Raw genomic sequence first — 18981 nt, forward strand, 5'->3', positions numbered from 1 at the left:
AAGTAGTTTGTGTTAAAGAACAGGTAATGGGTTATTGCTGTGGAAAGGGTTACTAGCGGGACATAGCTCCAGGATGATTGGCCAACGGAGGGAATTAAATATAGAACCGCTAGAGAAGGGTTCAAGATAGAGTACATTTTAAGATACAGGGTTTTACAGGTTGTTTTGCGGTTAGACGACAGAGTGTATTATCGTGTAGAAGTTTGAATGAAATACGGGTAATAATGAATATATACAATGGGAGGATTAATTCATTGAAAGCAGGAATTCATGATCCACAATGATTCCGACTATTTTATATCTTTTTTTGAAAAACCCAATCCATTTCTCTACCAACCCATGTTGTTTTTCATTTAAATCGTCGATGTACCAGGTATTTTCTTTATGGAAAGGATTGACCCACCATTCGCCTCCGTTGGGAGATCCCGATTGTTTGCTCAAGTTTAGTTTATTTAGTGCTAGTAGTCTTGATACGTCTTTGCCCACCAATTTGTGATAGGCTTTACCAGGACCGTAACTCTTGGTATTATTGCTGACATCGTAAATGAAGCCTTTGATTGCAACGTAACATTCAGGCCGTATTATTCCATTATACTGCAGTAGTTGTAATCGAGTGAATATGGGGAGTTGACGCATGTTGAGTGCTTGATTGTAGATTTCAAACTCGTTGGCCACTGGTTTGTCCAGTGGTTCTGCTTGTTCGGCCGGTGCTTGTTCGATCGGTGGTTGCTCTCCATGGGGATTGACCTCACTGCCGGTCATCCCTTCATGGGGATTGAAGCTATCCGATGTCATCGTTAAAAGGAGTTGGAATTGTATGATTTGGTCTAATCGCACCGATTTTTCACCTTTAAAAGAACCAAAGAACAAAAAAAAAAAAAAAAAAAAACTAGATGAATAAACCATAGTCCATAGGGTTAATTCAAAGAAGAATGTCTGACGAGACCGAAAAGTATCCCATAAGTATACAGAAGCTTTTTGCACCCAAACCCCCTCTTTTATACAAGCCTAGTGTTGACTATGCCCCGGAGACCCGCAAAACAATACCAATCACCCCGATATCGAAATTCAAATCGAATATTAAATCGTATCTTGAAGAAATAGACCAAGTGGAGCCTAGCCAGCGGGATGCCAGGTTTGACCAGCTTCAACGGAAAAAGGAAGCTAGTCGGAAAAGAAAAGAAACATTCCAAAGACAATTGGATGAATGGCTCGATCCAGAATCTCTAAGAAACAACGATTATTATTCAAAAGACCCTTATAAGACCGTGTTCATTGCAAGACTAGACTACTCGTTGTCGGAGCTAGATCTATCGAAGAACTTCACCCATTTTGGATCGATCGATTCCATAAAGCTTGTTCGTGATAAGGAAACGGGCCAATCAAAAGGGTATGCATTCATAGTTTTCGAAAGAGAGTCCGATGCTTCAAATTGCGTTAAGGAATTATCCTACTCCGGCTTGAAAATGGGCGACAGAACCTCTTTGGTGGATATCGAAAGAGGCCGGGTCATAAGGTTTTGGAAACCTCGTAGATTGGCCGGGGGTCTTGGTGGTAGACATTATACAACCCCGAAATCCCTGCTTCTGGTTACTGCTTCCGCTGCCGCAAGTGGCCGTCGTACCAACCTCCCACTCAATCCGTACAACTCCTCTCCATCCTTTGACCTGGGCATGAAAAGACCCGCTCCTTCAAGACCTAACGTTGATCCCAAAAGACCTAAATACAGACCTTCTCCCACTACGCCTGGTGCTGATTCTATCAAGGATAAATACGCAAAATACAGCAACGCCGCAAGTGCAAACAACCCCAGCAAGTCGTCGTCCTCCAATCGCTCTATACGGTCCATCAGACTGCGTGATTAATATATAGCTCTTGTCGTCTCCTTCAATGTAGTTCTTTATAAGATGTAATCAATTGCTGCTAATCGTTTTGGGCGATGGACACTACCGCCGTTCCCTCACACGCAGAATGAAAAATAGGCAAAAAAAAGGTTGAAAGACACCTAATTCACGACTCATTAACAAGTTTGTTTGTCAATTGTGTGTACTGATTGGATATTCAAGATTGTATCATGTCGGACTCGGCCTCTCATAAAAGAAAGTTGGAATTAGAAGAAGCTGCCGCTTCTGCAGAATCCAATGAACAAAAGAAGCTTAAGAATGAAGATTTACGCTCGAAAGTAGAAACCCTTGAAATTGAAAATAAAATTAAACAAAAAGAAAGCGAAAAAGCAGAAACTGAACCTTTGGAAAGTAAAGGTATAAGTAAAGGAGAAGAAAAGGAAGAAAAGGAAGAAAAGGAAGAAAAGGAAGAAAAGGAAGAAAAGGAAGAAAAGGAAGAGAAGAAAGTGGACAAAAAAGAAGTAGAGAAAGCAAAGGAAAATAATGAAGAAGAAGACAAAGACAGTGAAATAGATAAAGAAGATGAAACACCAAAACCAAAGGCCACCTTTGGTGGGACTTCTTTCAAAATAGACCCGACTAAAGCTAAACCTCTTTCGCAATTTGGCTCGAACTTCACATCGGATAACTCTAAAAAGACTCCTGTTTTCGGGTCTAACACTGGATTTGGTAACCACTCCATTGCTGATAAATTAAAAGAAAAACCTAATATTTTTGACCAAAAGAATAATCAATCCAAATCCACCGAATCAACTGGCTCATCAGGTTCGAGTTTTGGAAGCGCATTCGGTGCCAATTCGAAATTTAATAATGCATTTCAAAATTCATTAAAGAAAAAATCATTCTTGGATACAGATTCATCAACAGATCAGGAAACCAAAAAGGAAGAATCAAAATCCCCCAGTGCTGAAAAAAGCAAGCTTGAGTCATCCGGCTCTTCAACCCCTCAACAATATAAGCAAGTTGATTTAACTCCAGTTCCTGAAATTAAAACTGGTGAAGAAAATGAAAAATCTCTTTATAGTGTTACTGCTAAAATATTCGAACTCAATTTAACCAAAATATCCGAAGGATGGAAAGAACGTGGTTTGGGTCCTCTACATTTGAATGAATCTATCGACGATCCTTCTCAAGTGAGATTGGTGATGAGATCCCAAGGTTTATTAAGAGTGGTGTTGAATTTGAAGGTAACCCCAAGTTTAAATTTAATCAAGGGTTTGGAAGCAAGTCTATCACCAGGAAAGTTCATGAGAATTAATTCAATTTCTGATAAAGGATACCCAGTTCAATATTTACTCAAATTCAATAACGAGAATATCCGTAATGAATTGTTTGATAAGATTGAAGATTTAAAGAAAACAATGAAAATTTAGAAAATTTGAATTAATTTATTTGTACATTAGACATTGGTTACTTATAAAATGAATCTTAGAATATTCAGCTACGAGATATTTAAATATTGTAACACATATAAATAATTTATATACTTCATTTGTATCACTCACTTTTTAATAAATGCTATACTACAAATGGTTGATCCTTTAATTCCTCCAAATTGGAAACTTGGATATTGTATTTGATCCCATACTTCTAAGTTATTGGTTCCATTTTCAGTGATTACTTTGATCAATTCGGATTCGGTAAAATTACATGATGTAATTAATAAAATTGAATCTTTATGCATAATTTTTGATATTTGTCTTGAATAGATCTCCATTCCAATTTTACCATCATGTTCTTCAAGTGGTTCATTGTTTAGGGCAATCGCATCCAAAGTTCCTTTATCTAATAGAATATCATATTCTCCTTCATGTTTAGCTAAAAATTCGCTTTCTTTTTGTAATAAATCAACTTGGTCAAACTCGAAGCTAGCTTGTTCATACTTTGTTATTGCGATATCCGAAGCAAACTTGACCGAATCAGGTGAATAGTCAATACCGGTGTATTTCAAACTTATTTGGTCATTTACTTCACAATCTTCATCCATATCTTCATGCATTTGAAATAATAAGTGTCCATTACCAGTTCCTAAATCAATTATTTTAAGCTCTTCCTTCTCGAAAGGTAAAGAATTTTCATTCAAGTGATTGATCAAAAACTGAATCATTTTCAGCTCGGCATCTGAGTCGTCAAACCAACATTCTCCGGTATCTGCTGGATTGTCATGAAAATTTTCAATCTCTCTTTTATAGAAATTGTTCCAACTGCTTGAATGTTAGTAATTACTCACAGAAATGGACGAGAGATATCATAACATACTATTCTTGAGTCCCTAATTTAGAAGAATTCAATCGTATGTCTTCTGTCATTATTCGTTATTGTTTTATGAGTGCTTAATGATTCAAAATCAAGTACTTTGACCGTCACATCTCTCATCTCATTGGAAAAAAAAAGGTTAGCTCTAGTTGATACTCAGTCGAAGAAAAAAAAAAAAATACGGACGCGTTGATAAACGTTGATTTTTCAATTTCATATTATTCATTAAAGGAAACAATTTGTACATTTAGTTAACCTTCACTGATCCAAAGATGTCTAATGAGGAACCAGAGAACGTGGAAATTATTGAAAGCCAGGAAACATCACCTATTGATGAAAAAACACAGAAAAATTACAGCATTTGGAAGAAGAATGCCCCATTTTTATACGATTATGTCTTTACAAGTTCATTGATATGGCCTTCAACCACGGTTCAATTCCTTCCAGACTTAGAAAAACTGGTTACCAATGCAGATACAAGCTTTACACCAAAGAATAAAGATTCTGCCGAAAATGATCTCGTGTATCAAAGACTACTCATAGGGTCCTTCACTCTGGGAATGGGAATAGACACCGTTTCAATCTACCAGCTTCCTTATTATAGAAATTTGAATAAAAACTTAACTATAGACAAACTAAATTTCAATCCAAGGAAGGAAGAGTTCGAGTTAAACAATGTCTCAAAGCTTTCCGCCAACCAATTACAAAAAATCAATCATAAAGGTGACGTTAATAGGTTAAAATACATGCCTCAAAATCCTGATGTTATTGCCAGTGCCAACAATTTAGGAGATTTAGTAATCTACGATCGAACGAAGCACTCCAATGTTTTCAACTCCATCAACACTGATATAAATGAACCTCAACTACGTTTGGTGAATTCCAAAAATTCTGTTAGCGATATCTTTGCTCTAGATTGGAATAAACAGAAAGAAGGGGTAATAGTATCGGGTAATATGTCAGGAGACATTAATGTACATGATATAAAAAGGGACTTTATTTCAAAAGACTCAACTAAAATATCAACATGCTCAAATTATTCCAATAAAAATATTGGGATAAACGATATAGAATGGGAACCCAATCATGATAGTTTATTTTATTGTGTGGATGACGAAGGATTTATAAAATTATATGATACTAGACTAGATACGAATGAATTCAATGTAATATCACATAATGAGTCACCGTATGGAATCAATAGTTTGAGTATAAATCCCAAAAATTCCAAGTGCATAGCTACTGCTAATGTTGAAGGAAAAACCAGTATTTGGGATATTCGGAATTTCGGTACTTATAAGAATGAACCACTTTATAGGATTCAAAGTCATAAGGATTCTATTACACAATTAAAATGGCATCCAAATTTTCATAATGTTTTAGGATCATCTTCTACAGATCGTCTGGTTAAAATTTTCAATGTTTCTAATATAAATGATGAAAACAGCGGGTTGTTTTTCACTCATAGTGGTCATATGTTAGGAGTGTATGATTTCGATTGGTCGTTGCATGATGAATGGATGATTGCCAGTGTTTCTGATGATAATTCATTTCACGTTTGGAAACCTTGCCAAAATATTGTACAAAATTTCAAATCTATATAGTTTACAATTAAGATTCCCCTATAGTTATAGGAAATTGTATATTTCTAATTCATGACTAACATATAAACGAAAACGAATAAATTTAATAGTTTTTATTAATTTTGATCAGTTAAAACTTTTCTTTTTGATTGTTGTTGTAGTTGAAATCATTTAAGCTTTAGCGAATAATTTTTCAACTTCAGCAACAGATTCAGCTAAAACTCTGTCTTGGAATTTAGGGTTTTCAATTTCTTTGTTAACTTTTTCCAAAACAGATTTGATTAATTGTTGTTGTTCAATTTCTCTTTGTTGTTGTTCAAATCTAACCCAAGAGTCTAAGGTAGCTCTGGCTTCTTGAGCAACAGCAATTTGTTGTTTCAATTCAAAAGCTTTAGCTTCTAATTCAGCGGTTTCTCTAGAAACAGCAAATAATTGTTGAGTGGTAGAAACAACATCTTTTAATTGAGAAACTGATTCAATTCTGTCTTTAACTGCAGTAACGTGTTTAGTACGAGATTCGTTTAATAAATCGTTAACTTTTTTGATTTCACCATCGGCCCATTCAGTGTAAAGAGGAGCAACGAATTTGGCAGCTAAAGCAGAGAAAGCAGCAAAAGTAACAAGTAAGATGGTTTCATCATGGATAACCAAGATTTCGTTAGAGATACCGTAGATAGCAGCGGCAGTAGAAGTGGCTAAGAAACCAGTCTTAGATAAGTAGTTGTTACCTGGTAAGGCATCAATGATGGAATTGGCCTTTTGTTTTGGTTCAACAGGAGTTGATAAGTAACGTAAACCAATTCTAGATAATTATTTGTTAGTATTATAGTTTTCGAAAAAAAAAAATTAGCACACCTTTATCAAATTCACCTCTTCATTCATTCTTTCAATTGAGCTAAGCAAATTCAATTCTTCGTACTTCTCTTAACTCTATTCCAACCCAACAACTCAACTTCTTCATTTTTCAAGGTGTTTGCTAATCTCCATTGGCAATCATTGATAACATACGGAGCTGGACGAACAGCCATGGATAAGGCTGGACGAGAAGCAGCTTTGAAAGCAACTCTAGTAAGGGCAGACATTATACAGTTGTACCTATTATAGTTGTATAAATCAAAAGGACTGGTAAGGTGTTTTCTTTGAATTTTTTAACTAGCTTTTTCTTCCAGTGTGTTTTGCTCACTTTTTCCATCCTTCTTTTGTTAGTGTACGCACTCATTCTTTCCAGGATCGGACGAAATATGTAATTTTCATTGGCCATTTGCAGACTGCCTAATCCGGTAATGTACTGCGATTCGTGCGAGCATATATTCACTCGCCTCCGTACACCATTTGTTCTTTTCAAATCTACAAAATTGAATAACTAAAGACTATATTACAAAAGGTTATGTAGTTGATTGTTGGGCGTACTTCTTCCTTATTATTCTGTTGACTGCTTGGTCGGTCTTCAACTGCGCCCGTTTAAGATTATGTTCGATATCGGCTTCTAAATCTTTGGTATGCGATTGCTTAGCGGGTAAGCTGGCTGAAGGGTTTGAGTTGGAAACGGCTTCACGGTGTATCCGCTCAAAGATTTCTTCTTGCACTCTTGCTGCCACAACTTCGACGGTTTCATCTTCTGATATCTTGAGCGATGGAGGTAGGTGACTTTTCTCGTGTGATCTTTCTTCGGCGTTGGCGATGGGCAGAATCATGGTTGGGGGTTCGGGATTCTCTTGGTTCTCCTCCGCTACATTAGATACAGCAGCCGGATCCAGCCCGGCCTTTCTCTTTTTCCTTAAGGCAGCCAAGCGTGCCTTTCTGGCCTCTGAACTTTCTTCCATCAAGCAGTGTTTATGGTTTGTTGGTATCAACTAGCACTCGTAGCTCTTCGTTAAATGCATTCTTTTTTTTTTGTTAACAGGTTGGGCAGGCGCACTACCCACCGAATCCAAATAGTTGCAAAAAAATGGGCGGGTAGAGGTTTTGATCTTTTTAACCGCCAATTATCTCTTTATACTCTTCTTAACCGTTCAAGCATGGGTGTTCTAGAAAGAATAGAGAAGCTCTTAGAAAACGAGCTGTCCGACGAAGGTATGTAAGTGTACGTTGATATTGAAGCAGAAACCTAACAACGGATAGAAACTGCAAACTACTACCAAACGATAGAAATACCGACAAGCCAACCTGTTGCAGGTCTTTATGATGTGGTATCAGGCGCAGACGACGGCTATAGTATTTACCGTGCTACACCAACACCGTTGGGTATAAACAAAGCATTGTTGTATTCTCCGGCAGGAGCATACCGATCAAGTACTGCAATTTCTTCGAGTTCACAATGGCCAAATAAAGAAAAGCAAGTACCTGGGGCATCTCCCTATTTTAATGCTGGGCCCAAAGATGGCGCCGGGTCAATTGAACAAGCCAAAACTAGTAGCGGCAAGGAAAAAGTTGGCTCCAGCAACGGCAAGATACAAAGAGGAGCCAAAGCTACAACTTTGGTTGAGTCTCCTTTAGCTGCCGCACATCTTCATCCTCCAGCAAAAGATGGGTTCACTTATAGTGCTACATCTCAGAAGAGGAGCATAGAAGATTCAACTCCCAAGGTTCAGCTGAATCAAATACCAGTAACCATCTTACCCGAGAGATCAAGAAGCCTCTTCAGATTCACCCACTTCAACGAAATGCAGTCAAAGGTATTCAATGATATCCATTGTCTGAGTGATAATTGCGTTATCAGCTCGCCAACCGGATCAGGCAAAACTGTCTTATTTGAGTTGGCATTTTTGAGATCGCTTAGGGAAAATAGTGAACACAAGATCCTATACTTAGCACCCACAAAAGCCTTATGCACCGATAGATACAATGATTGGAAGAGCAGGATTGGTGGCTTGAACATCTCCATTGGTGCATTAACCGGGGATACCCCTTTGAATGAAGTCGAAAGAGTTAGAAATAGCAACATAATCATTTCAACACCAGAAAAATGGGACATGCTAAGCAGAAGGTGGTCAGACTATCAAAAATTATTCAATTTAGTCAAGCTTCTTTTAATCGACGAAGTTCATATATTAAAGGATGCCAGAGGGTCCGTTCTTGAAACACTAGTAACTAGGATGAAGAGATTGTGTAAAGGTATGAGAATAATTGCTTTATCTGCAACAATCTCAAATGTTGGGGATGTCTCCAAATGGATTGCGTTGAATGATAATAATCAGAAACCAGCCAATACCTTTTCATTTGACGATTCGTACCGGGCAGTTAAATTGGATAAATTGGTTTTTGGTTACCAAAAAGATTCTGACAACATTTACTACTCTGATGTGTCTCTCAATTCAAAATTAGATGAAATTATATCTATTCACAGTCTTGGTAAGCCAATATTGATTTTCTGCCCTACTAGAAATTCTGCGATAAAGACTGCAAAATACCTAGGGCAAAAATCTACAACAACTTATTCAAATATCAGCCTAAATATTAAGGAAAATGACCTCAAAAAATTAGTGAGTTCGGGTGTTGCATACCATCATGCCGGATTAACATATTCTGATAGACAAGAAGTTGAAGGAGGATTTTTATCAGGAAAACTAAAGATCATTTGTTCAACCTCGACTTTGGCTACAGGTATAAACTTACCAGCTTACCTAGTGATTATCAAAGGAACTAAATGTTGGAATAACGGAAGCTTCGAAGAATACTCAGAAATTGATTTACTTCAAATGATGGGAAGAGCTGGTAGACCTCAATTTGAAAGCGAAGGAAAAGCCATTATATTGACTTCTAAAGAGCATAAGCTTAGGTACCAAAGACTTATTGATGGAACAGAGAAAGTTGAGAGCCATTTACATTTATCATTCATAGAAAATATGGCTGCAGAAATAACGCTTGGAACAATTCAAAGTGAAGCAGATGCAATGAATTGGCTCCGTTCAACATTTTTTTATGTTAGATTTATTGAAAATCCCACTTATTATCAAAATATATCAGGTGAAGAATTAGATCTTTCAAAAAGACTTTATAATTTCTGTATTTCGAATTTGAATGAACTTTTGAAAGAGAACATTATAGATAGTGATTCAACAAGCAAATTTAAGCCTACTGCTTTTGGTTTGGCAATGTCCAGACATTATGTCCTGTTTTCAACTATGAAAAATCTACTCTCTAGTCAGAAAAGAAAATCATTATCCCAAGTCTTGGACTTACTCAGTAAATCAAAAGACATGTCCGATATAAGAATGAAGTCTCAAGAAACAAAACTTTTCAAAGATGTTAATTCTTCCCCTTTGTTGAAATTTCCAATCAAGTCAAAGACTTTAGAAAATCAAGATAAGGTTCTGTTATTGATACAGTACGAGTTAGGAGGTTTAGAATTTCCTAGTTATACTGATGCATCAAAACTTTATTCTTCATTTCACAATGACCTTTTTCAGGTTTTTAGACAAGCAATCAGAATTGTTCGTTGCATGATTGACGTTTTTCGAGAACAAAAAGATTCAATTTCTCTTATCAATGCTATGAGTTTGAATAGGTCCATTATAGGAAAATGCTGGGAGAATTCTCCGATGGAGCTAAGACAATTGGAAGGAATAGGCTTAGCCAACGTGAGAAAGTTTGTTAATCATAACGTAAGCTCTTTAAAAGATGCCCAAGCCTTAACTCCTCAACAGATTGAATATTATCTTGGTTGGAAAATTGGCTCTGGTAACAAAGTACAAGCCGCTTTATCATCTCTTCCAAAAGTCTCGGTAAAATTGAACCCAGGAGCTTCAACCGTTAATGGTTCTAATACTTATGTTCAGCTTTCTCTCAGTATATCCATTACGGTCTCAAATCCGAAAGCTTCCTGTTCCTGGAAACGACAGAGCGTTATGTTGAATATCATTACGGAACTATCCAATGGGACTCTTGTCGACTTTAGGCGTATGCCAATATCCAATTTCAGCAAGCTTCTACCAAAAGGCTTCAATCTTGTGATACCTATTACCCTTGAATGTAATAATATAAATGTTTATGTATGTGCCGAATCTATTGCAGGAACCGAAACAAAATATACAATCAAGGTTGCAGACTATGTTGATGAATGGAAGTTGAGTAGCCTAAAAATAGAAGGGCCAAATAAAAACACTAAAGTTTCAATTCCACCAAAACTTTATTCAGCAGAAAGTGTTGAAACTTCTTCCGAAATGTCAGAGATTGACCTTGATGAGGTCTTTCGAGCTGTTGAACAAGACGTGGAAGCTAAAAGGATAGCCCGCACAAAATTGGGTAAGAGTAATTTCGTTTCGCAGCCAAAAAGGGAAACACCAAAACCCGAATCTTCAACCCTATTACTCGGAAATAGAAAACGGCAAAGGTTGAAAAACGGTAATTACATGTGTATTCATAGTTGTAAGGATCGCTCAAGATGCCGTCATTTGTGCTGCAAAGAAGGTATTCCCGAAAAGTTATTCAAAAGAGAATCTCGTGGTATTTCTGAGGACCCAATCAATTTCAAATTTGATAAAGTTATTGAAGAAGTCCTGGATGAAGATACTATAATTGACAAGTCAATTACAGATATTACAAATGTCAGTGGTGGTTCATTTCCTATAGAGAAAGCAGGTATGGGAAATGTACCTAATGATAAAGGTTCCAGTTCTCTTAAATGTTCATCGGTTTCAGACAAAAAAGAAGTTCAACCTGACTGTCAATCGGGCGTAAATAGAAAGCAAAATAAGAATTCAGACTTAATCAGTATGTCAAAGAAAGAGTCAAAACCACGAAAGATCTCATTGACACCGAAGAATAACATTTTAGATCTGGACACATTAGGAATGTTTGAAAGTTCCGACTCAGATCTAGAATCTTATCACCTAAATGCCACAAGGCTGAAAAAGATTAAGTTAGACAAAACATCGAAAAAGAAATCTACCAAGAGGGTTTTCAGTATCGAAACAAACTCCGATTCCGGTGAGGTGGTGTCTGATACAGACAATCATCCAAAAAACGGTACCAAGATGCAAAGAAAAGGCTCTCATGGCCAGATTTCAATAGAAAATGAGTCTCATTTTGATTTACTCGAATCCCATAATCTGTCATCACTTTTGAGCCAACAGGAGTCTTCAATGATGGAAACGAATTTGAAAAAGGCAGGCAAAAAGAAGGACCAGGAGGAGGAGATTCAAAACGCCGGCACCGAAGAAAGCTTTCTCGAAGACTTTTTTGGATCCGACGTTATCTTCGAGTAATTTATCCTTTCATCTTTTTTCTTTGTCATTATATTATACGTATATTTGATCTACCTACCTGTAAGTAATTAAAATAATTATGCGAGTGGGGAGCCTAAATACTTTTGGGCTATATCAACCAAGAAAGTATCAGGAATTCTCATATGAGCATCATCTATATTAAGGAACACCAATTTTTGATCTAAATCTAGCTTTTTCAATCCTATATAATCTCTTTTATATAAGTCAGTATCATCGTAAGGAATTGGCGCACCGTTACATGGGTTGATATCTTCAAACCATGCACTATTCTTTGGTACCACTGTTTGATCTTTCAAGAATGCAACTAAGACAAATTTATTGATATTAGACAAGTTTTCAACGTAGGAAGCATTGAATCCACCAGCCTCATTATTCACATCTGCTAAGAAATGAGAATGGTCTAAATATTTTTGATACTCGTAAGGATCTCTAAAATATTGAGCAGGAATGACGGTGTTCTGAATGCTTTCGTGCCAAACTTGTTTTTTCAAAAAAGCATTTCTCCTTTTGCATATCCAATCCTTTTCATCCCTACATACTGGTAATTCCATAACCCCCATATGAGGAGAGCCAAAAGTGATAAAATTATGAACTTTTGCAGCAGAACATCTTTCGATCAACGCCCTAGTCAACACACCACCCTGAGAGAAACCAATTGCATCAAACCCATCCTTCAATTGAGAGATGTTTGCAATCTGCTCGCAAGCAAGGTCAACTTCATCGTTAGCATCTCCGAATAAAGATTTATTCTCGTCTCTGGAAGGATCCAAATCAATAGCTATTGAGTGAGAAAAAACCCCCGGATACATTTCCTGGATAAGCTGTGTTACTCTGTTCATTCCAGATGAATTATAGTTGTCTCCCAACCCATGCCAGAGTACTACAGGCCGATACTTATTGGATTCTGCTCCCTTTGGAAGAGACTCGGTTGATTGTGGGGTAGACGACAATTTCAAGGTGGAAGGAGCCCAATTCTCACCAAACAAGGACGAACCAATCAATGCTGACAATACCGTAGCTCTGAAATCACCTAAGTACATCGTGGAATGCTCTTTTATACCTGTGATTAAGATAAATGGTAGTATTGAATTAAGCGCCCCAAAACTTATCCCTTAGAAAACAAAAAAAAAAAAGAATATCTAGTCACGTGAGCATACTTTCAATGAGCATCTCGAAAATTTATTGATCAAGTTGAAAATTTTACCAGACCAACAGATAAACACTCCGAGATAAGCTAGTATCCGTAAAGATGTCAGAAGGGAAAGTGTCGACTGGGTCTTCCAAATTCATTCTTGGAAGATCTGCTGAAAAAACTGGGAAGAAGTCAATCCAAGGGTTAGTCAATCATATCGCAAAGGAAAAGGGAAGCTCACACCATGAACCAATTTATATTGTGATAAATAGTAAAATATCCTATATTAAGAAGAAAGACTATACTCCAAGAGTGATACCGGTGACGCATAAACTCGACAAGTTGGAGAATAAATCGATCCTTCTCATCACCAAAGATCCATCCACACCTTACCGTAAAGCATTGACCGAGAAAGATTCACCCACTGAGGATGTTTTCAACCGAATCTATACTCTCACCAAAGTCAAACTGATAGCAGCCAACCCCAAGAATTGTGTGAGGTTGTATAAGGAGTACGATATCGTGGTGGCTGATCACCGGGTGCATAAGTTTTTACCAAACATATTGGGAGCTACCTTCTACGAAAAAAATCATAAAGTACCATTCATGGTGCAAATGGCAAGACCATCGGCAGATGCCAACTTGGTGAAAGGAAAGAAGTCTACAAAGTTGAAGGATGAAAATTGTGATCCAAAATACGTTAGGAATCAGTTGAAATCAATCGTGGGGAATGTTTCATTCAACCCCCCTGCCAATGGAACTTGTGCCACAATTAAGGTCGGTTTCAGCGACTGGGATACCCGACACATCATGACCAATATCCACGACGTAGTTGACTACTTGACAAATGCTAAGTTTGCCCCCGTAGGTGGCCTTCTTCGATCTCTAGATAATATTATCAGTGCCCACCTCAAAACAAGCGAAAGTGCCAGTCTACCATTCATGGAAATCAAAGAAAATAAGGAGTCGGACAAAGAAGACTACAGTGACTTCGACTTCTGATTCTCTGCATTGTATACTCTATATAGTCATTTGTATTATCTTCAAGATTTTGTTGAAATAAAATCCTCATTGCATACTTTGTTGCAGCCATTTTTTCCCCTTTTTTGGGGAACCCTAGTGAAAACCCCGTCGTTGCCATTTCTACCACTTATACTATGCTTTACAACTTCACCCAGCCAGCTGCTTTTAGAACATTCTTCCAAGCTGATATAAGTGTCCGACTATTTCAAAGTTTTGAGCACAGCGTAGTTTTTTTTTGCTGCTTGTTATTTTTGTTCCTGATGGCTTCTATTGTAAGAGGAGGAAAAAAAATATCAAAAAAAAAAGATTAGCAAATCCCGAACCGTTTGACGAGGGTTTTTCATCTTATTGACTGTTGAATATTCCAGTTAGATCAATCCTGTTAGGCTGACTTGCTGAGTTGATTGCAGGTTATTGTTGTTTGAGATCAACTACTTATTTGGGTTGTCTCTTATCGCATCTTTGCTTGTTTGCTTCTGTCTTTTGGCTTGAGTATTTTCAAGTTAGAAGAAGAAATTGGACTTTTCTTCTCCATTTAAGAATATGTCTGGGAATGAAGGAGGCATAAGCCTTCTTAGTCCTCAAACAAATCTCCCTTCCACCCCGAATGCAGCATACTCTACTCCTGGAGCTTCTGAGATCGATAGTTCTATTGCGAGTCCGACCCCTGAAGGTACACCATTTGGTAGAGCTAGTGGATTGACACCAGCTAGGATTCTCAATTCAATTCTTCATGATTTTCGTGATGATGAAATCGAGCAAGTGGAGCATTTCAAATATAAACAGGACTTGGATAGAAAATTGACCGTTACTTCAGTAATTGGTTTGGGTTTTACTCTTATGGGTGTCCCATTCGGACTATCATCAACTTTATGGATATCCTTGGTTGATGGTGCTAATGTTACCATTTTGTATGGTTGGATCTTGGTTGCATTTTTCTCTCTTTGCGTTGTCTTAAGTTTAAGTGAGATCATTTCTAAATACCCAACTGCAGGTGGAGTGTATCATTTTAGTGCTATACTAAGTAACGAAAAATATTCATCGGTAAGCTCTTGGTTCACTGGCTGGTTTCTTTTAATCGGGAATTGGACCTATGCCGTTAGTATCATGTTTGCCGGTTCTCAATTCATTTTATCAATTTTTGGTTTGAAAAATGTTTATTATAAAGAAGATATCTTTCTTGTGCTAGGAGTATACTTTATTATACTTACATTCTGCGGGTTTGTCAATTTCAGATTCTCCAAGTATTTGGAAAAAATCAATAAAATGTGTATCGTTTGGTCAATATATACCGTTTTAGCCATTGATTTCTTATTGATTTTTTTTGCTAAGAGAACCAATTCAGTTAAAGATATCTTGACAAATTTTGACAATACTCGTTCTGGCTGGCCTGATCCAATTGCGTTTATGGTTGGTCTTCAAAGTTCCTCCTTCACCATTTCGGGTTATGGAATGATATTTTCCATCACGGATGAAGTAAAGAATCCGGAAAGAAATATGCCAAAAGGTGCAATAAGCGCAGTGGTCATGGCTGGTATTTCTGGATTAATCTTTATAATCCCAATTCTTACCATTTTGCCCGAATTAACTTTGTTATTGGATAAGACTCCCGAGATTATGCCAATTGACTTGGTTTTCAAATTATCTACCGAATCATACATTGTATCTTTTCTTTTAACGTTACTTTTGGTGGGGACCATTCTCTTCCAAGCTATTGGTGCTTTGACTGCAGCATCTAGAACAACTTATGCTTTTTCTCGTGATGGGGGATTACCATTCAAGTCATATTGGACCGAAGTTGATTCAATCGAGGAATACACATTACCCAAAAATGCTCTTTTTCTTTCAATGAGTGTCTGCGGAGTGTTATCATTGCTATCACTTGTATCTGCTTCTGCTTTCAACGCCTTTTTAGGGTCTTCAGTAATTTCATTGAGTTTAGCTAATGGTATCCCAATTTTATGTCTTATGTTGAATAAGCGTAATAAGATTAAAGGTGCTGCTTTCAGATTAAGAATTTTTGGCTGGATTGTTAATTCTTTATCTGTTTTATGGGTTATTCTACTGATTGTGGTTTTATGCTTACCTCCGGTGATCAAAAATTTAAATTTGTTCACAATGAACTGGGCCTCAGCTGTTTTCATTGGGTTCATTGGATTTGCTGCAGTCGGTTATAAAACATGGGGATTGAATAGCTTTCAAGGGCCTCAAATCGATACCGATTATTTTGAACTACATAACCTTGAATCTCAAGGAAGAGAAACTTTAATGTCAAATATTGATGATTTCGTCATTGGCAGCGAAGACGAAGATGCAGATGAGGATGATGAAAACACCAGAAAGAAAAAACCAGCAAATTTGAGTCCATATAAAGTGAACAGTACCAAATCAAACGCCCATAATGATACGAATATAAATGACAATAGTAATAACACTAATGACGACGACAATTCAAATGCCGAATACAATGAAAGCGATCCCGAAACGCTATTCGACGCTAGTAATGCCGAAGCTACATATTCTTAAAAGACGATCTTCAATTCAAAGTACTTTCATAATCATAAAATTTTTAGTTATTCCTATCGTTTTTCTTTTTTTCATAGAGTTTTCTTAATAGAGTGGAAGTACTACAAATATTCAGATACATTTGACTATGCCTTCATTTCGTTTAATTCCATGTTTTGACTTCTTTCATAAAAAAATTGCACCACGTTCAATAAATTGTATAATATTTTTAACAGAGATCTATGTAATGGTATCACTCGATGTTGTAGTGTCTCATTTTGGGCTTTCGAATTCTTTGTGAAGGTTGGTACCAGCTGGTGGGGTCCGGGGCTGGTTTTTTAAAATTAGGACTGGTAATAGCTTGCGTCAATTGAGGTTGAGTAACTGTGAAATGGACATTTGGGAAATGCTGTTTCCCGTCAGCATAACCACCCACCTTAGTGAAAACCAATCTTTTCTTAGTAGTGAGCTTTGTTTTAGCGGTCCATCGTTTTGATAATGCTGAGCTTTGAGGAGGAGCTCGTCTCGAAGCATATTTGATTGGTCCAATGGTTGCCTGGGCTTCATATGGCAAAGTATAATACTCTGTTTTCAACTTGATTGATGTCAGAGATTGTGATTTTTTACCATGGAAGATGGTTTCAGGATACGGAGACCTAACGTCAGCTTTGGTTGTATCGACTTTCCCACCATTTTTTGAAACCACAAATCGATTAGTATAATGAATAGTCACCACCTTGTCGCCCTTAGCAATAACCTGAATAAAGAACACCCCTGAATCTTTGATTTCAGATAAGGTTGCATTGAAAGTATAGTCATTTTTCCGGAGTGCTTTCGAAGAAATTTCGTCAGCCAATGTTTGAATCGGCTTTATCTTTCCATTGGGACCAGAGCAAAGGACCATGGTGTAATTATGAAGCTGGCTCAAGCGAGGATGGGTTCCAGACTCTAGCCAGGCCACCGATATTTGAGCAGATTCGTTACTGGACATACGAATCTCTGTTCCAGGAGAAGGGTCATATAAAGAAACGTCTGCAAAAGCCGTCTTTAGCAAAAGTGACAGGAGTAGTACAAGCCAACCAATTCGGTTCATTTTGCCAGTAAAACATATTACCAGGCTCTACAACTCATCCTCTTGAATGGCTTAAATAGCCAGTGCCAGTAAACCAGATATTGGTATGCTATTGCTGCAACTCGGCAAAACACCCATACACCCACTACTCTCCTGTATGTAAAAAATCAAAAAAATTTTCAGTCAGCGAAACGAACTAAAAAAAAAAAAAAAGAGTTGAATAAAGCAGTAATTTTTCATTAGCTTTCAAGAGTTATTTGCCACAACAGAAGAGTATACCATGTCCAACACATCAGCAGATCATACCAGAGATCCATGTCCTATAGTTATATTGAATGATTTCGGAGGGGCCTTTTCCATGGGTGTCATTGGTGGTTGCGTTTGGCACGGGATCAAAGGATTTCGTAATTCGCCATACGGAGAAAGATGGTATGGATCCATAAGTGCAATCAAGGCCAGAGCCCCAGTGGTTGGGGGGAACTTTGGTGTTTGGGGTGGGTTATTTTCCACCTTTGATTGTTCAGTCAAGGCCATTAGAAGAAGAGAAGATTCATGGAATGCCATCATTGCCGGTTTTTTCACCGGGGGTGCTTTAGCCATCAGAGGTGGATGGAGACATACTAGAAACTCTGCCATTACCTGTGCATGTTTCTTGGGTATTTTCGAAGGGGTCGGTATGATGATGCAAAGATTCATGGCCCAACCCCAAATGGCCCCAGTTTACGCCGACGAAAACGGAACCCCAATGGCTGCCTAGTCCCATTGCTTTAATTACACCACGATTTATAAATGAACCTACTCCTTTGAAAAGTATTAATTTTTTTTCAATTTCCCGATTCTGACTTGAATTCTACAAGTATTCAACCCAAATCTTGTAAATATTACCAATTCCCCTCGCCTTCCCCCTTTCCCTTCTACTTCTCTTGTTAATGTCATGTATAGAGCATTTTTCCCTTAGTTTTTCCTATAAAAACATGTTTTCAACCTTGTATTGTATTTTGCATCTGTAATAACCCCGGTGCACGGAGGCGTGCTGCTGGACCCAGCGCACCGGCCGTGCGAGCGTCTCCCGCCGCTGTCGCCCCATTCGCCCCGTCGACGGCGGCCGCCACCGCGGCGGCAGACAGCAAGAGTTGCAGCTGCCGGTCGACAGCTTTCCCGAATTGTCTGCCGGCCTGACTGTTCCTAGGAAACCCTTGAAGTTTCCTTCCATTTCCGTAGGCACCCCGAGCCCACCGATCTGAGACATTCCCCTACCACTACCACTACTACTATTACA

The 18981-nt window shown here is 37.8% G+C and overlaps 13 protein-coding genes across 13 annotated transcripts; 7 read left to right on the top strand and 6 right to left on the bottom strand.

Annotated features, from left to right (window-relative positions):
• Nucleotides 1-246: 246 nt before the first annotated feature.
• On the bottom strand, nucleotides 247-636 carry HYPBUDRAFT_158346 (uncharacterized protein; the record flags this gene model as incomplete). The annotated part of the gene is made up of 1 exon (XM_020222367.1): nucleotides 247-636. One exon carries the CDS (start codon nucleotides 634-636, stop codon nucleotides 247-249), a length of 390 nt encoding a protein of 129 aa, XP_020074554.1.
• A 239-nt stretch (nucleotides 637-875) lies between these two features.
• On the top strand, nucleotides 876-1892 carry HYPBUDRAFT_153777 (U1 snRNP complex subunit). The gene has a single exon (XM_020221722.1). It carries the CDS (start codon nucleotides 933-935, stop codon nucleotides 1863-1865), a length of 933 nt encoding a protein of 310 aa, XP_020074555.1. The 5' UTR covers nucleotides 876-932; the 3' UTR covers nucleotides 1866-1892.
• Nucleotides 1893-2683: 791 nt separating this feature from the next.
• HYPBUDRAFT_113958 (uncharacterized protein) lies at nucleotides 2684-3277 on the top strand (the record flags this gene model as incomplete). Its single annotated transcript, XM_020219013.1, has 1 exon — nucleotides 2684-3277. A coding segment is annotated over one exon (594 nt), but the record flags the coding sequence as incomplete, so codon positions are not given.
• Nucleotides 3278-3405: 128 nt separating this feature from the next.
• On the bottom strand, nucleotides 3406-4213 carry HYPBUDRAFT_112930 (uncharacterized protein; the record flags this gene model as incomplete). The annotated part of the gene is made up of 2 exons (XM_020218936.1): nucleotides 3406-4108; nucleotides 4164-4213. The coding sequence occupies 2 exons, from the start codon at nucleotides 4211-4213 to the stop codon at nucleotides 3406-3408; spliced, it is 753 nt and encodes a 250-aa protein (XP_020074557.1).
• Nucleotides 4214-4432: 219 nt separating this feature from the next.
• HYPBUDRAFT_113615 (uncharacterized protein) lies at nucleotides 4433-5764 on the top strand (the record flags this gene model as incomplete). Its single annotated transcript, XM_020218983.1, has 1 exon — nucleotides 4433-5764. The coding sequence occupies one exon, from the start codon at nucleotides 4433-4435 to the stop codon at nucleotides 5762-5764; it is 1332 nt and encodes a 443-aa protein (XP_020074558.1).
• A 103-nt stretch (nucleotides 5765-5867) lies between these two features.
• On the bottom strand, nucleotides 5868-6780 carry ATP4 (F1F0 ATP synthase subunit 4). The gene is made up of 2 exons (XM_020221723.1): nucleotides 6752-6780; nucleotides 5868-6545 (listed from the first exon to the last, which is right to left on the bottom strand). The coding sequence occupies exons 1-2, from the start codon at nucleotides 6769-6771 to the stop codon at nucleotides 5915-5917; spliced, it is 651 nt and encodes a 216-aa protein (XP_020074559.1). The 5' UTR covers nucleotides 6772-6780; the 3' UTR covers nucleotides 5868-5914.
• A 348-nt stretch (nucleotides 6781-7128) lies between these two features.
• HYPBUDRAFT_113784 (uncharacterized protein) lies at nucleotides 7129-7566 on the bottom strand (the record flags this gene model as incomplete). The annotated part of the gene is made up of 1 exon (XM_020218996.1): nucleotides 7129-7566. The coding sequence occupies one exon, from the start codon at nucleotides 7564-7566 to the stop codon at nucleotides 7129-7131; it is 438 nt and encodes a 145-aa protein (XP_020074560.1).
• Nucleotides 7567-8355: 789 nt separating this feature from the next.
• On the top strand, nucleotides 8356-11166 carry HYPBUDRAFT_85491 (uncharacterized protein; the record flags this gene model as incomplete). The annotated part of the gene is made up of 2 exons (XM_020223757.1): nucleotides 8356-10813; nucleotides 10880-11166. Coding segments are annotated over 2 exons (2745 nt in total), but the record flags the coding sequence as incomplete, so codon positions are not given.
• An 860-nt stretch (nucleotides 11167-12026) lies between these two features.
• On the bottom strand, nucleotides 12027-13010 carry HYPBUDRAFT_158353 (uncharacterized protein; the record flags this gene model as incomplete). Its single annotated transcript, XM_020222368.1, has 2 exons — nucleotides 12027-12874; nucleotides 12965-13010. The coding sequence occupies 2 exons, from the start codon at nucleotides 13008-13010 to the stop codon at nucleotides 12027-12029; spliced, it is 894 nt and encodes a 297-aa protein (XP_020074562.1).
• Nucleotides 13011-13192: 182 nt separating this feature from the next.
• On the top strand, nucleotides 13193-14340 carry HYPBUDRAFT_153781 (uncharacterized protein). The gene has a single exon (XM_020221724.1). The coding sequence runs from the start codon at nucleotides 13220-13222 to the stop codon at nucleotides 14102-14104; it is 885 nt and encodes a 294-aa protein (XP_020074563.1). The 5' UTR covers nucleotides 13193-13219; the 3' UTR covers nucleotides 14105-14340.
• Nucleotides 14341-14830: 490 nt separating this feature from the next.
• Nucleotides 14831-16450, top strand: TPO5 (Tpo5p; the record flags this gene model as incomplete). The annotated part of the gene is made up of 1 exon (XM_020223980.1): nucleotides 14831-16450. A coding segment is annotated over one exon (1620 nt), but the record flags the coding sequence as incomplete, so codon positions are not given.
• A 682-nt stretch (nucleotides 16451-17132) lies between these two features.
• Nucleotides 17133-17690, bottom strand: HYPBUDRAFT_95925 (GPI anchored serine-threonine rich family protein; the record flags this gene model as incomplete). Its single annotated transcript, XM_020223959.1, has 1 exon — nucleotides 17133-17690. A coding segment is annotated over one exon (558 nt), but the record flags the coding sequence as incomplete, so codon positions are not given.
• Nucleotides 17691-17792: 102 nt separating this feature from the next.
• On the top strand, nucleotides 17793-18692 carry TIM17 (protein transporter). Its single transcript, XM_020221725.1, has one exon. The coding sequence runs from the start codon at nucleotides 17983-17985 to the stop codon at nucleotides 18457-18459; it is 477 nt and encodes a 158-aa protein (XP_020074566.1). The 5' UTR covers nucleotides 17793-17982; the 3' UTR covers nucleotides 18460-18692.
• Nucleotides 18693-18981: the final 289 nt, after the last annotated feature.

This window comes from Hyphopichia burtonii (genome assembly GCF_001661395.1).
Source record: "Hyphopichia burtonii NRRL Y-1933 unplaced genomic scaffold HYPBUscaffold_7, whole genome shotgun sequence".
Classification (NCBI taxonomy): Eukaryota; Fungi; Ascomycota; class Pichiomycetes; order Serinales; family Debaryomycetaceae; genus Hyphopichia; species Hyphopichia burtonii.